At 36.1% G+C, this 16,902-nt stretch overlaps 1 protein-coding gene across 11 annotated transcripts in view; it reads right to left on the bottom strand.

Moving 5' to 3' along the window:
* The window catches only part of PPP1R9A (protein phosphatase 1 regulatory subunit 9A), a 329,127-nt gene that overhangs the window by 54,339 nt on the left and 257,886 nt on the right, over positions 1-16,902 (bottom strand). For all 11 annotated transcript variants that reach the window (XM_042918086.1, XM_042918078.1, XM_042918070.1 and 8 more), the window contains 4 exons: positions 5,622-5,675; positions 2,796-3,025; positions 1,197-1,293; positions 920-1,091 (listed from right to left, as the gene is read on the bottom strand). In XM_042918086.1, the coding sequence (XP_042774020.1) occupies positions 920-1,091; positions 1,197-1,293; positions 2,796-3,025; positions 5,622-5,675 (553 nt within the window). The remainder of the gene's footprint in view (positions 1-919; positions 1,092-1,196; positions 1,294-2,795; positions 3,026-5,621; positions 5,676-16,902) is intronic.

Here is a 16,902-nt window from a genome sequence, read left to right as displayed (position 1 = left end):
GGAAAGTCTCGTTGGAGACTTTTAATATGTGAGAAAGATCATCAAAGAATTAAATAGGTCATTAGTGACAGTTTTACTGCATGGCAAATCACCGACTGTAAGCTGTCTGTCCTAAGATGACAATGCTAATTCACAACATTGTTTTATTTTCGCTTTTTCCGAGGACCACTAGGTACAAACTTTAAAAGATGAAACCAAAGGTTTTATATACTCCTGTGTATTTATCTTGATAAATTCTTATACATTTTCTAATTTATAAATATACCACAAATATTAAAACATTCATTCACATTCATATACACACAACCTACGTATGGATGTGTGTCTGTGCAAGAAAGTAAGTGACTGATTTATGGTAGATATGTAAAACAAGACAAACATTTACAACAGAAAATGTTTCCAGCGTTTCGATCTTATTTGGTCTTTGACAGGAAAGAATGGGAAGTGTACATAAGGACACCAAGGTAAAAGCATAAAACGATACAGAACTTCTTAACTCAATGAATTCCAAGTACCAGAAGTAGGTAATCAGCCTTCTGGTGTTAGGAAAAAGATCTTCATTCTAATAACTCGGAAGCTTTACTTATTAATACATAAGTAGTATAGCTTCACCCAACGGGGCGAACTATCATTTTAAGGTAGTTTATTTTTTTAAGGTAGTTTATTAAGTCTATCAATTTTATGATGGCTTAAAAACACTTGGCTTGCCTTAAGTTTCAATTTTGTTATTTCCTTACTTGAAATCATTGAGTTTTGATAAAACAAGAAAGAAATAATAGGTTCTTATTTTGATAAACCTTTTTTCTTTCCCATGGCAGAAAAGATTTTTCAACTTTTAAATCTCTGGGAAGGAAAAAGAAGAATATAAAGCCAAATTTTACAGTCATTAAAAACAATTTTTGCGGTAGGTTAAACAAACCTTGACTTAGGCCATCTTGACAAGATGTCTGCTTGACATCCAAGTTCTCCATGGTATCTCCTTTAGAGACTTCACCAAGAGATGTTCTTCTCTCAAAGATGTTGTTGTTATTGTTAACTTGAGTCCCATTTTGCTTCAGTAGTCTGAACACCTCAGCTTCCAAATCTCTAATCTAAGGGAAAAAAAAAACCCATCCATGAAACTCTAAGCCAGCACTCCTCTCCAAGTACTAAGCAAAACCATCCTATTCCTTAGTAGTCCCAAGCACATAACTCACCCGTACTTGCAGACCTTGAACTTCCACAAGATGAGCTTTTTCCAAATCTTCTATTTTCTTTCTTTCTGCTTCCTGTCTTTTGATGAAATCAAGTTCTCTTAAGAAGAAAATAAAAGATCTGATTGCATCAGATACCCAATAAATGAGGAGACATGTGAACATTCTTATTTGAAGCAATAAATGGCACAGTGGGATAAATAACTGGACAGTTATTTAAATAGACAAAACTCAATCATAGTTAGAAAAAAAAAGGTATCTAGTAATGAAAGCAAATAAAATATTTTAATGGATCTCAAAGTAAGGAAAAATGCTTTGAATCTGCTTACTGTGATTTTCATTTGTAACTCCTGACTCTAAAACACCCAGACAGATCTAGAGAGAGGCTACTGGACTAATGACCCACCTTGGGTAAGTTTAGTGGAGATAATTACACGTCATGTAGTTATAATTCCACACTTAACAAAGTCATATGCTTAGTAAGCTGATAGAACTGGATGGTAAGAGTTTACAAAAGATAATTATAATTTTCCTTCTGTGAATGACAGTGGTGAAGGGTTGGGTGGGTCAGAAACGCTGCAAGGGGGAGGAGGGGAGCTGTCGCCTATACACCTGAGGATAATATGGGGAGAGGGAGAAAATATCTCCATTTTGAGAGCCTGGACTACAACCTGAAAATTTGGCAATGCTTGTTATAAGGTTGTTTCATGAAATAAAATTAGGTATACTATTTTTGGCAAGAAGGGTTAAAATAGTGATGTACTGAATTCACGATCACAAAGGGTAATTTCTCCCTTTTTAACATTTTATAGCAATCTCCTTTAAATATTAAAAACATTCTTTCTGTGATAGGAAATGACAGAGACATTATGAATCTTATGCATACACTTAGCTTCTAAGGCTTGGCATGGGGAAGGGTACCGGCACTGCTTTTTGTTGTTCTAACTGGCCAGAAGTAAACTGATGAAAAAATGCAGTAAAAATTTCCCTGAAATTACACCAAAATCCAACAGAGGGAAGCAAAGCAGCATGAGTGTGGAAAGAGCTGTTAAAATGCAAAAGCAGAGTGTAGTGCCAGGACTCTGCTTCTGCAGGGGACTGAGGCCCTTGTGTTTTCTCTCGACAGCTGAGAAAGAGAAAATGGCAGGGCAGGGGGTCTTGCTAGTCAGTATTGACACCATCTGAAGTGGGAAAATTCTGCAGTTGCTGATTCTAACAGAGACAGAAGCAGCCTCATCAAGGCCCAATTGCTGCCCTCTCTGTATATACGGTGGGTGTGCGTGACTTCAACTGGGCTTCTTGCTTCTTGGTCACAGAGTTGTTTCGAAAAGGACAGAAATTTAAATGTTTTCATAGTTACTAGGAATGACTATCAAAAAGAAATCCAGAGATAACCGACTGCCAAAAAACTGTAAAATAAACAAAATATTATCTTACATGAAAACACCATAGAAGTGATTTCCAAAACTATGCTTTCTAACTATGCTTCTTAAAGGGATAACCAAGATTATTTTTTCTGTTCTACTAAATGTTACAAAATGATGGGATATACACCTTCTTTAGATGCACACATCTATTCTTTAGTCATTAGAAGCTGCTTACTTTTGTTGAAAATCCTTGATCAATTTCTTTGCCTTGTTGTATTTCTTCTCCAAGGCCTGATACTGGCTTTGAGTCTCTTTGAGGTGCTCGTTCACCGTGTGGCATAACGTCTGAGCCTCAATCCAGTAACTCTCCAGCTTCAACATTCTCTCTTTATTTTCTTCTATATTCTGTTGGAGTTGGGTTTTTTCTAGTTCCCACCTCACTTTCTCATTTTCTGCTGCTTGCAGCTGGAGAAAGCAAATGTCAAGATAAGGATAATCTGGGTATTCTGTAGCAAAAATCCTTCATGTCTTTATAGTATGTTTTAAATTAAGTTCTGTTGTCACATATACTTAATCATCTAGAACCTTGAGATGAGAAGAGCAAGTCGTATTTGCAGCATTTCAGAAATTATAAAATGGTAGCCTTGAAAATTGAAATGCTTGCCCAAGGTCACACATCTGATAAATAATACAGCCTGGATTTGATTTCAACTCCCATGATCTTTCCATCACACCACGTGGTTTGAAATTCTATGAACAGTAAATAAATAATGTTTTAGAGTCTGACTGATTCTATCCGATGAACTTCAGTGTACTTTCTTTTAGAGTTTTTTTCTTCATATAATTACATACAAAAAAAATAACTAAAAAGCGAAAGGAGGAGAGGCATGCTGAGAAGGAGAGAAGGGCAGAAGTACAGTTTGGCCTAATAGTTATGAGGGGAGGGGGTGTCTCTGGAGTCATTCAGTCTAGAGTTGAATCCCAGCTCTGCCATTATTGTTGGCCTTTAAACCTTAAGCAGCTAACTGAAGTTCTCTAAGACTCCAGCATATTACCTATAAGACAGAACTGTGATGTAACACAACGCCATACTTGGAACCGCTCCTGGCCATAATCTGATAAATGTTAGTTATCTTCACTTCGTTTTTATCCCTTTTAATAATATGATGGCATCCCTTATTTCAATTGACATGAACATAGTCTGTAGCTCATTATTCTGCTGACAGTGTTCTGAATTTCCAGAGCCTTATAAGCTACAATTTGCATGAAAGTATAAAAGATACTGAAAGTAAAAATATAAATTATTGCTGAATTATTTTAAATCCCTCCCATGAAACAGAAAGGAAGCTTTCTGTGTTTCTGCTTCCAGGGACTCTTAGGAATAAGATAGTAAACTAGTCCAACCCCCTTATTTCTACAGAAATTCAAGTCTGATCAGTTAGGTGAGGGGTCAAAGGTCATTTATTCACAATAACTGACCTTTAAACTAGTGCTTCACCTATTTCACATGCTTCTTTTCCAATTCAAAAGGATGCGGAGTTATTATCAACTAACAATTTTCAAAATCTAAGACATCCCCAAACCATACCACATTCAGCAAATACATATATATGTATATATATGTATATTTTAAACTAAATGCATTGACAAAACAGATTACAAAGTCAAAAATAAAAAAAATATTTCAAAATTAGGAATTCAATTTTCAACATGGATATAAAGAGTCATAGTAAAATAAGCTATTATAAATATTACATGCCAATATAATAAAGAACAAAATACAAACTTCTTATTTATAGGATTTTCTAAATTAAATGTTTTTGGTCTAACATATAAGCTTTGTTAAAGCACTTACAATCCACAGGGGAAATCTTTCTTTCCCCCTCATTATAACCGACAATTTTAAAAAAGTCTATTCTTCCATTCTGTGCTAAGAAACAATAGCAATTTAAAATAGGACTAGGTTTTTACTGCATCTTTTATTAAGCAATGTTTTGTATTCAAGTTGTTTATTTATCAACCACTACTAATTTAAAAATGATTATTCACAGAGCTTGGCTGACACCATGAATGATGTATAGACATGTTTTGACTAAGGAGCTACAGAGTTATTAGCTGAGAATACCATTTAACCAAAATAGCCCTGCTAATTCATCTCCATTTAAAACACATGGAAAAAACAAAATAAGTGTTCAGTGTGAACAGGAAAACAGATCATTAGTGGTGAGGGAGAAATCATGTCTTAATTTTTAAAGGACCATAAAAACAATAAAGAATATTATTTTAAAAGTAATTCAAAAACATTTTTAAATCTTTGAAATGACATATTTGATAAAATTAGACACAATTCTAGTAATTTACAAGTACCTTATAATTCACCAACTAAACATGCCCTTTTGAATCTTGTATTATTTCATATGTAGACTAAGAATACATACTCCCTTTATCAAGAACTGTTTTTTTCCCACAAATTTAAATAATACAAACTAAACTTGTCTAAAAATTTCCAGGAGCATCTGGCACCTCAAGTCAATTATTCACATATTGTATTAAATTCCATAATATTTAATTAATAGAACTGGAATTTTTTTCCATGAAAAAGAACGTGTTACATTAAAATACATTGTCTCTGATGAATAAGCTAAAAATAAATAAATGATTAAACCTACTTAAAATAAGATAAATAAAGAGAGATACAACCTAAGAGCTTGGATGATAACAGTATAATTAGCGGTCAAATGTAATTCGGATGCTAGAACCTTTAACAATATTTAATCTTCGAGGAAATCTCAGAGGGAACCGGCCACATATGTGCAAATATGTAAATATGTATTTTTAAAATACTGTGCTGTTTTCACGGAGGGAGTATGGTGGCACTTGCCCCCTCGGGGTAGGTGTTCTCGCTGGCAGGTTTGTCTACCTATCTAACAGTGGAAATGAACCTCTCACATCTGTACTCTTTCAAATGCACAGGAACAAATCCTTTAGTCCCAGGGTTGAATGTAGTCATAGCATCCAAAGTTTCAAAAGTACAATTCAAACACCATTTAATGGTGCTTACCTTGGTCTTCAATTTTTGAATCTCTGCTTCTGTAACTGCATGTTTGATTTGCAACTGAAAATTGAAAAGAAAGAAAAAAATCTGAACTAAGAGAGTGTATCTATATTTTTTAAGCCTCAGCGGCCAGAAGAATACCTTATCACACAGCAGAAGGCCTAGGAAAGCGCTGCAATGCAGCAGGTTGTAAATTAAAATGTCTGGTGTGTAAAATGACTCACTAGGTGCAAACTAACGAAACACAGGGTTTATGGCCCACATTCCCTAACAGATTAGGTTACGAATTTAATTGCTCGGGGACCAAAGAAAAGAAAACACATTTTCTAGCCCCCTTTGCAGCACTTCCTTTCCGATCTGAGTGTCAAGGAATTGTCTTGGTGCGGAGAGTCTTGTGGATGTCACAGTTCAAGCAGGCAAGTCGGCCAGAGGCCGGGTGAAGATCCGATTCCAAATCTGGAAGAAAGATGGCGCTATGGTCCCGCGAGCCACACGCACAGAAGGCTGAGCAGCTCCCACACCGCTCTGGCTGGCAGCTGTGAGGCAGTAGACGACGGTGCCGCGGTTCCACAGCGACATCGGTGATTTTTTTTTTTTTTTTTTTTTTTTTTTTGACTGCTGGAAAGGTAGAGATCCAGATTTCACTCCTCCGAAAACCGACTCCTACTGAGGAACCCACACCCCCAAAAGCTTTGGCTACAGTTTATCAGCATGAGAACCACCATTTACATTTGTTTTGCTTCTCCCCTCCCCCCACTTCGTTTTCTCTGTAAGGGTGAGAAGAACAAACGAAATATTTATTTCTTTAAGGAATAAAGAAATGCACCAAAATTTACAAAAAAAACCCCCAAAACAATTTATGGGTTGAAAGTCTTTTTTTTCTGAAATCTTCGAGGACAGATGATTTTGGAATTCAGAATTCTCCCACTTTCAGAAAGGCAGTAAGCTGCATTTTCCATAAATTGCATATTGTTCACAACTTGGTCTGTGGAGGCAGTCTGTGATCAAATACACGAATATTTTTGCCACCAAACATAGGTATTTCTCATTAAGTGTGGTATACAATAGCATCCTGTCTGTTTCAGTCAGGTTTACTACCAAATGAGTTAAACTTGCCACAAAATTATTAAAAAAATTTTTTTTAATGTTTATTTATTCTTGAGACAGAGACAGAGCGTGAACAGGGGAGGGGCAGAGAGAGAGGGAGACACAGAATGTGAAACAGGCTTCAGGCTCTGAGCTGTCAGCACAGAGCCCGACGCAGGGCTCGAACCCACCAACTGTGAGATCATGACCTGAGCCGAAGTCCGACGCTTAACCGACTGACCCACCCAGGTGCCCCAACCCACAAAATTATTTTAAACAGTTTTCAGAGCATTTTGGATTTAGAATTGTACCAGAAGGACTGTAAATGTCTAATATTACCATAATCAAATACATCTAAGGTTTTATTACCAGAAAAAGCGAGTCAGTTGATGGAGGGATAGAAACGTGCACCTTGGAGGTCACGACACCTCATAAACCTCAGCTCTCTTTGGTGTGTAACCTGCATTTTCCTAGTTTTCACCCAGCTAGTAGGGCGTATGGGAAGGATGGAGAGGGATGCTCCTTCCTCGGGTCTCCTGTTATATTGAAGTCCCTAAGGTCTACACTGCTATAGCTCTGTCACTGCTCTCCGTCTTGGGGGAGATCTGATCTCCGGATCTGAAGACTCCTGCAGTCTTGTCCATGTGGCTCTTGCTCCTCTCATCCTTATTGGTTCGTAGGGGCTTCTGTGCACCAACAGTCTCTAAAGAGGAAGGATTCTCTGTGCTGCAGTCATTCTTTTAGGAGGCCCCAAACAGGCAGTCCTAGCTCTCTCAGTTTCTCTCCACAGACCTAGTGGCAAAACGCTCAACCTACCAACCTTTAGGAGTTGCTCAGAGCAACAACGTGCTTAGCAAGTGCTGCTCCAAAATCATGGCAACTCCCTTCCACCTTGCTCATGAGGTCTGAGCTTACCCAAAGTCCTAGCCTGGATGAATCTCTCAGGACCTGACAGTGTCAGGCAGCCCAGCTCAAATGCTCAGATACTCCAGTGGATACTCCAGCTGTGAGCCCTACAGTGAACAATGCCACTGCAGAATCACCGACGCTTATATTTCTGGACTCCCTTTAAGATGTGGAAAGCTAAGGGGTGTAGATACAAACTGACATTGTTACAGTGAACTGCTGTTAAAACCACAACTAAGAACTTAGATCTCTGGTTCCTGATCCAGTGCCATTTTCCTTAGAAAATAGGATTAATTCAGTATCCATTTATTGAAGAGCTGCTATGCTATGAGGATAACTCTTTCCCCTTCTAATAAATATTAGTGCTAATCTCCCTCACCAATATAAACTAAAAACCAGAAGTAGCAAAATACTTAGATATTAGACATGCCTCACGCTATCAGAATTCTTTTCCACGGAGATCTTATACTTCAGTGTGCACACATGGGCATCCAGGAAATCCATGTGTCTAGGTGATTTTGAAGGATCTGCAATTGTTAGTGACAAGAACAACTCCTTGATCTTTCTACCGTGGCCAAGCGTGAAGAGTAGTTAAGTTAGACTGCTGGGATTCATCTCAGGCCTACCATGAACTAGCTACCTGATGCTGGAAAATCACCGAACCTCTCTTACCTTCATTTTCCTCAGCTGGAAAATGCAGTTCCTCATAGGTCATAACCTTCTTATTGGAAGATTAAATGAGATAACCCATGCAAAGCTTTTAGCACAGTGGTTACAAGAGAATAAGACCTCCACAGTGATCCAAGACTAAGACAAGCATGATTTTAAGAACCTAGTTTTTTTTTTTTTTAATTACCCCAACACCAGTTCTTAGTTAAAAGTGCTAAAATCTACAAAATGTCACACCTGAAATAAAACAAATACCTCTGGCTCTGTTTGAAGAGTAGCAAGAAATCAAAAGGGCAGATTTTACGACAAACACCGCAACCATGGGGAAGTGCCAGATTTTATTTTCTCAGTGGTTAAACTCCCTTCCGCGTAGGGTAACCAAGTATATGGCATGCAACTTTGGGACTTTGGATTTTCTTTGTTCAAATTGTTGTGACCGCTAGTAAACTGCTTCCCTGGGGCCTCGCTTCCCATATGAAAAATGAACATTTTTCATTTTCCCAAGGCCAGATGGGAAGAAGTCCAAGGCCCTTGCAAATACTACAGGTATGACATTTACGAAATGAAAGAGCCTGGAGATGGTTGTCATGGTTGCAGAGTCTAGTAATTCTTGTCTCAAGTGAGTCTTTTTATTCCTATGAATGCATATACTAGCTTAATCCACTGGTGTGCAGGACAAACCCAGGTAAAACTGTGAACAGCCAGGTTGATCTCTGGCTACCCCACCCTCCCATCTCACCAAAACAGACTGACAGAAGAGAGTACAACTCATTACCAACAAAGTGAGAACACTGACTAAAGCTTGCACTGTTACTGAGTACAGTCGAATTCTTTCGATACAGGAGAGCGGAACGAAGTCTGTAAATTCAGACATCATTCAGAAGATGGACAAAAGTTTTAGTGCAATGTTTTCTTAGTATTCACAAGGCCTAAAATTATAAACGTGATTATTTTAAGCCTGTATGTGTATTAAGAGAACTTCTGCAAGTCCATCTCTATTAACAGGAAAAGCATGAAGAACAAACTAATTGAACTTTCATTTTTATACATGAAGAAACTGTGGCCAGTAGCACAAGTTGCAGAGCTAGTAAGTGTCAAGGCCAGGCTTTGTACATTTTAGTCCACGGTTCTTTCCACTGAATTTCTTACATTTGTGGGACCCTTTATCTGTTTTATTGTTGTAAATAATAAAAGGGAAGGAGGACAGGCACTGTCCACCTCATTGTTCAGATGGGGTCAGAGGCTCGGAGGCTCAGAGAAGTTACGTGGCTTCTTCAAGTTCCCAGTAGAAGCAGGTGCTGGAGTGGAAAATATCTCAGGTCTGACTCTCCCTACTTGTCTTTCCCCTTTCACCAGGTACCTAATCAGCTTTGGGAGACACTTTTCATTTAATCTTCACAAAAACTCGGAGGCTTGTGTCATCACTGTGACCTCCCAGTTGAGAAAGTACTACTCCAGCTGGAAACCATGGATCACTGCTGGTAGTCTCTGAGTGTTCTGACAGGAAATACAAAAATGGTGCTTAATCAGCTGCTGTGATTATTCATGGAACTTAGGAAGAAACAGCTCTCTCATTATTCAACTAGCATTTACTTAATGAGACTATGTGCTGGGCTAGTCTCTGAGGACCCAAGAACATGACACAGAATCTACTCTCAAAACACTGTAGGGAGACTAATAAACACGACCTCCTGAGAGCAGTTCCCAGGTCACTCTGAGAGAAACATCACAGGGACCCTGCTCCGAGATGGCCTGATCAATCTTTTATTCCCATAGCCAGGTCACATGACCTTAGGCTTTGGCCTGTTTGTCTTATCCCCACTTTGGCACATGGGCAGGATGAGACCGAGATACCTCCGTTTCATGGACAGAGGAAGAGAAAACTGCTTTTCAAAGAGATGAAGTGACTTGACAAAAGAAGCACAGTTGGTGGACAGCGGTGTTTCCTTATTCTTGAGCAGGTCTCTCTCCATGCGCTTAATAACCTTTCCAAAAGACAGGTCCAGGGGTTCGTCCATCACTGCCTGAGACTGGTCAGGCTGACTGACTGGAGGGACAGGAAGTCAACACGGCGGGTTAACAGAAACCCAGCCTGAAACACCTGTTGGAATTCTGGGGCTTCGGAGAATCTAGGTTTGGAGAAAACACTTGGGAAGCGAGGATATCAGTAAAAAGAAAAGGTGAAGGATTGCAGATCAGTGTCTTAGCTTACAAGACCAATTTCATCTCTTCTGCCATCTTTTAACATGAATACCGTGGAAGTCACAAATAAACATATACGTCCTACAGAGAACAGTAGCTCTTATATAACATTCTGCAGGGGTACCTGCTGTGTATATTTTGTTTCTTTCTTTCAAAAAGATGAATCCAGAGCATGAACCGTATCACTGAATCAATATAATTTGAATATAATTGCGCTAGAAATAGAAACATCCTCATACAGAAATAGAAATGGTAAGACTAAACTTCTGTACTTTCTTTACCTATCCTGTGTAAGAACAGAAAACATTTGTCTTTAAAAAGTGCAAAATACTATATTTGCAGCAAAGATTTTAAGGCATCTCTAGTGCTAGAGATTTTATAATCAGATGACAGCAATATTCTCTGTTCTTATTTTACAAGGGTGAAATAATAAGTGATATTTGCACAGTACTTTATAAGTGTGGTTTCAGCACCAGAAGCAAAATTTTTAGAATTATCTTTGTAATTATTTGATTGAAGTCTGTCTTATCTATGCCAGGGTAGGCTCCACAAAGGAAGGAATGAGAGCTGTTTTTGCCTATACTTGAGTGCTATTAGAATGAAACTATAATTTCTGCTCAAAGCTTTACATATGGTACCTATCTTTACTTTAACAAGTGTTTTCTCAGGGAATAGCTGATGCAAAATTAGCTGAAGTTGGGTGATTGAATAGTATAATAATCCAATCTGAATGATAACACTAATTGCAGCATATGTAGCATAGGGTGAGCTACTCCAACAAGCTCACTCTCTGAGTAGGTATTCATAAACTAGTTATTAATGATGTAGGTGAAAATGGATGTAGGTGAAAGCATGTAATTACAGTTTCTTTTTAAATAAATATCTGTTGGCTACTAAGTAAACTATTTTATATAAAGTATTTTATAGTTTCTCTACATGATAATGGAAAGTTCCATAGAGATAACTTTATATTATTATCTAATGCATTTACAACTTTCTCTAGATTATTTTTCATACATTCTCTGTGCCTTAAATAAAGTGAAATAGTACAATATTTAGACTCCAATTTTTCCCTCAAGACTCCCATGACTTCTGAGGAGGAATGTGAAGGAAAACACTGGACAAGGAGTTTAATGTCTCCTGACCAGCAGTTTCTGATTCAGCGCCTTCCTTCTTCCCACTAAATTTCCAGTGAAATACATTAAACAAAAGAAAAACTCACAGCTTCAAATGGACACTAAACCTAAAAACATCTGGTACTAGAATATGAAAGAGTCACAAAGCTGAATTTAGAAAAACTTATCCAAGCTTCCATCCAAAGGAAGGAAGATGGTTTGTCCATCCTCAATGACTGCTGGAGATCCGGAGTCCATCCAATGAGAAAGTTGGGCAACCTCTACTGCCTTTCCCAGGAATTGTCCTCAAACAAGGTTTGCCAACTCTCTCAGTATTTCACATCCATTCGGAAAACAACTACTCGAATAGGAAGAGAATGCAGGAAGGTGGCTGAAGAGTGGCACACTGCATATACATGCTCCAAAGTGGAGCAGTACAGATAGAGGTGGTCAAGTAAGCATTTTGAGAGCAGGGAACAATCTTTTTTTCCTTTAACTTAGAAAACTGAGTGGCAAGATTTAGAAATATCTCACCTAAATTCAGAGAACTACATTAGACGATAGACCGCCAGAAAATAGCAACCAGGCCAGAAACTAGGCACACGGCACACAGATATGTCCTCTTGATGTGGGACTAAAAATGAGATGCATAATTTTTTTTAAGTTATTTATTTATTTTGAGAAAGACAGCATGTGAGTATACGCAAGCAAGTGGGAGAGGGGTAGAGGGAGAGGGAGAGAATCCCAAGCAGGCTCTGCACTGTCAGCAAGGGGCCCGACGTGGGGCTTGAACCCAGGAACTGTGAGATCATAACCTGAGCTGAAACCAAGAGTCAGTCGCTTAACCAAGTGAGCCACCCAAGTGCCCCTGGATGCCTAATTTAAAGAAGTAGATGGCTGCTGACTATACAGAAAGGCTTTTGTCTCATTTCCAGATAAATAGAGGAGAAAAAGGCAAACTTGATACTATTACTAAATATTTCAAGTGCAGGTAGAGAGAATATCAACTTGAAAACTCAAATAAGTAAGTAAACTGGAAGAATGATGTATCCCGTAAGTAAAAATATTTTAAGGTAACTCTCTAGAATACTGGGCTGGAGAGAAAGTGAAAAACCATGAGGAATGGATGGAGAATAAGGAAACCAAAAATGTAGTAAGAGAATTAAGTCATGTTAGAAATGCTAAAATGCATAAAGGAATTTGAAGTAAAAAGCATATTTAATGCTACAGTAAACTGAATCATTGATATGAGAGAACACATTTGAGAACAACCTCAGACAGAAAAAAAAGAAAAGAAAATATGAACAAGATAATTAATATAGAACACAAAATGTTTCTAGAAAAGAAACAGCAACAGAGAAAAAATAACAGAACTAAAGAAAATATTAATCAACTAAAACCAAACCAAAACACAAACATAAAACAAGGAAAGCAGATTAAAAGGAAAAAAAAAATCAATGAAAGGAGGCCTATTTCTTTTTTTTTTTTAATTTTTTTTTTTTTAACGTTTATTTATTTTTGAGACAGAGAGAGACAGAGCATGAACGGGGGAGGGGCAGAGAGAGAGGGAGACACAGAATCGAAAGCAGGCTCCAGGCTCTGAGGCATCAGCCCAGAGCCCCACACAGGGCTCGAACTCACGTACCTTGAGATCGTGACCTGAGCCGAAGTCGGACGCCCAACCGACTGAGCCACCCAGGCGCCCCAAGGAGGCCTATTTCTAAGAAATTATGATAAAAATTTAAAGTACAAGGCTAAAATAATACAAGCATCCAAATGCCAGATTGGTGTTACACTTTTCCTTTACAATATGCAATGCTAACTCAAAATAGTGAAGCCTGCCCTACAACACTGTCAGGAAAAAAATGTTGTGAAGCAAAATATTAAGCCTAACTAATTATCATTTCTATGTCATAACAATTAGATTTTTTCCATTCTCAGTATGGGAAGCTCATGAAAGCTATACCTGCATAAATACTTAATAAATTACTTAAGGATATACTCTGAGAAATGAGAAATTCTGATGTAAAGAGACTAAGAGTTGAAACCAAGTAAGCTAAGAGTGTAACTATTTATTGTATGTATCATTATAAAGCTAATTGAAAATATGTAAGTTTTTAAAATGTGACAATTATATTTCAATAACAATCTTGTCTTAGAAACCAATACTGTATCAAAAATATTAAAATTATATTGTTTTAGAACACTCAAAGGGTAGTTTTCTTCTTAACTTTGAAAATCATAGAAATAGAGATTATTTTTTTAAAACTTGAAGATAATCCTTCCTAAAAATCAATAAACATAAAGGAAACATGAAGCATAAATGAGATGAGATAAATTAAACTTTGATAATTATAACAATTAATTTAAATTGCTAAAGTTTCTTATTAAAAGAGCAGACTCCAAGATAACATTTTCAAAATTTACAATAAAACAAAGTACTTCAATTAAATTTACATGACAAAAGTACACATGTATATAAAAGTATGTTTATCCAGCAACTACAAACAAAAGTAGATTAGTAACATCAAACAAAGAATACTTAAACACAAAAAACCCTTTGAGTCATATTTTATGTGCTTTCAACATAACATTAACATAGATAATCAAAGCTATTAGGCACAAAACATAATGAGGTGTAGTTTTACTACATGGGTCTCAATTTACTAGGTTAAATAGGAAAAATGACAAGGATACAGAGGGTAGAAAACAATATTACTTTTATCACAAATATGCATATCAATCTATAACAAAAACACCACTTTTTAACAAAAATCAAAACTTGTAGACAATATTATCTAACCACAATGTAATGAAACATTGGATTAATAATAAAAAGTTATAAATTAAAACCTGTTTCCTCAATTATTGAAATAAAAGAGAAAATGAAAACAATAAAAATAAAAAATATAGACTATTTGCAAAATGATGGCAACAAGAAGAATGCACACTGAGGCTGAAAGATGTTGCCAAAGACAGCTAAACAAAGAGGGATTCATAGTTTTAAGTGCTTTCATGTTTGAACAATTAAGTAAATTAACATTTAACAATTAAAGTAAATTCAACATTTATTGTCAGAAGTTAGAATAAGAGAAATCAAACATTCCGAAGGATAACAGAATGATGGAATTAATAAAAAAAATAAAGGTAAAATGACTGAATTAGGTAGGGGCAAAATGGCCAGGGTAGTGCAACATCACACACTAACAAAAGCTATTTGCTGCCTTTCCTGGATGCAACTTTGAAGATGCCAAAAATGAAAAAAGAAAAAAAAAAAAAAAAGGAGACTTGATAGGTGTCAGGGTCTCAGTCATCAATTAACAAGAAAACTTGTAAGAAACACTTAAGAAACAGAAAACAGGTGTTTCCAGATGTGTTTGGAAAAAATGAGTATGAAGCAATCAAGTGTCTATAACCAAGAATGAGAGACAGCAATCTAGTTAATCTTTAATCTTATATATATGACCTGGGTAAACCTGCATCTGCAAATAAAGCAGGGACACTTTATTCCATTCTTCTGAAGTTTAGATACCCTGGCCACTAACTTAACCTTTGGTGCCATGTGGTAAAATAGTAGCACCAGGATAATGGTGAATTAACATCAGGATAGCACTGAAATCCCATTAGAGTTAGGAAGAAGTGTAAGTGAGGTGGAACTAATTACTTTGTAAAAGGCATGCCTATAAAAATAGGTAACTAAAACTCCTGAAATACAAAAAAAATTGAAGAAAGAAGGAAAGGCAGAGGAGAGTATTCTATGGCTATTATTTTGTCAAATGGGAGGCACAGCTACTGATCTGCATTCTATGTTACTAGAGGAAAATAACCTATGACTGAGTCAAAACTACTCATGTGTAATCTCTAGAACAGAATGAAAATGTATAACTTTTAAGTAACAGATAAAAATTTGATGAATGTGTAATAGCAAGTAGGTAAAAGCTAAAAAAGAAACAAGAAGAAAGTATGAAAATTGAAAAACATAAAATAAGGTGGCAGCTCTAAGTTCTAATATTAAAGTGATTACAGTAATTGTAAATGGGTTAAACTCATGAATTAACTGACAAAGACTCCCACAGTAATATTAAGAGTAAGAATTACAGTAAATGTAAATGGGTTAAACTCATGAATTAACTGACAAAGACTCCCACAGTAATATTAAGAGTAAGATTTAAGAATAGGTTGGCTAAAGGAAACACATTTGAACAAAAGGGTATGAAATGGCCAAAACAAAGATGGAAAAAATAGATGCTGTGAAGCAAATATGATGCAAGAGAAAGGCAGTGTTGAATTTTTACTATCAGACAAATAAAATTTGGGGTAAAATGCATCATAAGGGACAAAACAGATGTTACAATAAATCAAAAGGTTGTAACGATCCTGAACATATATGCAGCTAATATCAAAGATTTAAAATATGTGAAACCACAACTGATAGAATTATAGGAAGGAAAAATAACTATAGTTTGTGATTTTAACATGTGCTTTTCAGAATTTGTAGATCAAGCAGACAAATCTAAGCCATGCTACAGAGAAGAAATGTATATTTCTACTATTAATAATATTTACATAAATGAAAAGCATATAAATTTCATATCCAAGCACAGAATACTTGTTTTTTTGCATACATGAGGACTATTTAAACAAACTGTTTATGAATTAAGCTACAAAAGAAGTCTTGAGAATTCTAAGTAGCTATCATATGGAACATGTTTTCTGACCAGAATGTGATAAAGTTAGAACCTGATAACAAAAGAAGAACAAAACAAAGTTACATATGTCTGGAAAGTAAAATATACCACTAAATCATTCTTATATTAAAGAGGAAACCCCTCTTTTATATTAAAGTATTAAAGAGAAATTACATCTAAATGACAATGGCATTCTAAATGTAAAAAAATTGGAACATGTAACTAAAAATGAATATTTAGATAAAGTATAGCTTTAAATATATTTATCAGAGTGCAAGAGTTACCAAAAATAGAGTACTAACTACAATTGATCAATACCAAAACAAGAAAGAAGGGCAAAAGTAAGATACTGGTAGGAAATAACAAAATAAGTATTTTTAATTAAAAAATTAGGCATGTAAAGGCTAGCAAGATAGATAAAAATTCTAGATAAAACAACTAAGAAAAATATTCAAATAAAAAAGAAGAAAATAAGAATAATTATAGATAGTAAAGATTTGTAGTTAAGAAGTATATTATAGATCAAAATGTTAGAAAATATGAATGCCAGAGGAAATATATAAAATTCTTGAGAGATGCAAAATACCAAAACTGGCCCAAGAAAAACTTGAAACCTTGAAG

Source organism: Panthera leo, chromosome A2, assembly GCF_018350215.1.
Source record: "Panthera leo isolate Ple1 chromosome A2, P.leo_Ple1_pat1.1, whole genome shotgun sequence".
Taxonomy (NCBI): Eukaryota; Metazoa; Chordata; class Mammalia; order Carnivora; family Felidae; genus Panthera; species Panthera leo.
The sequence above is the reverse complement of the archived record's forward strand: the minus strand, read 5'-3'. Positions and strand labels throughout refer to the sequence as shown.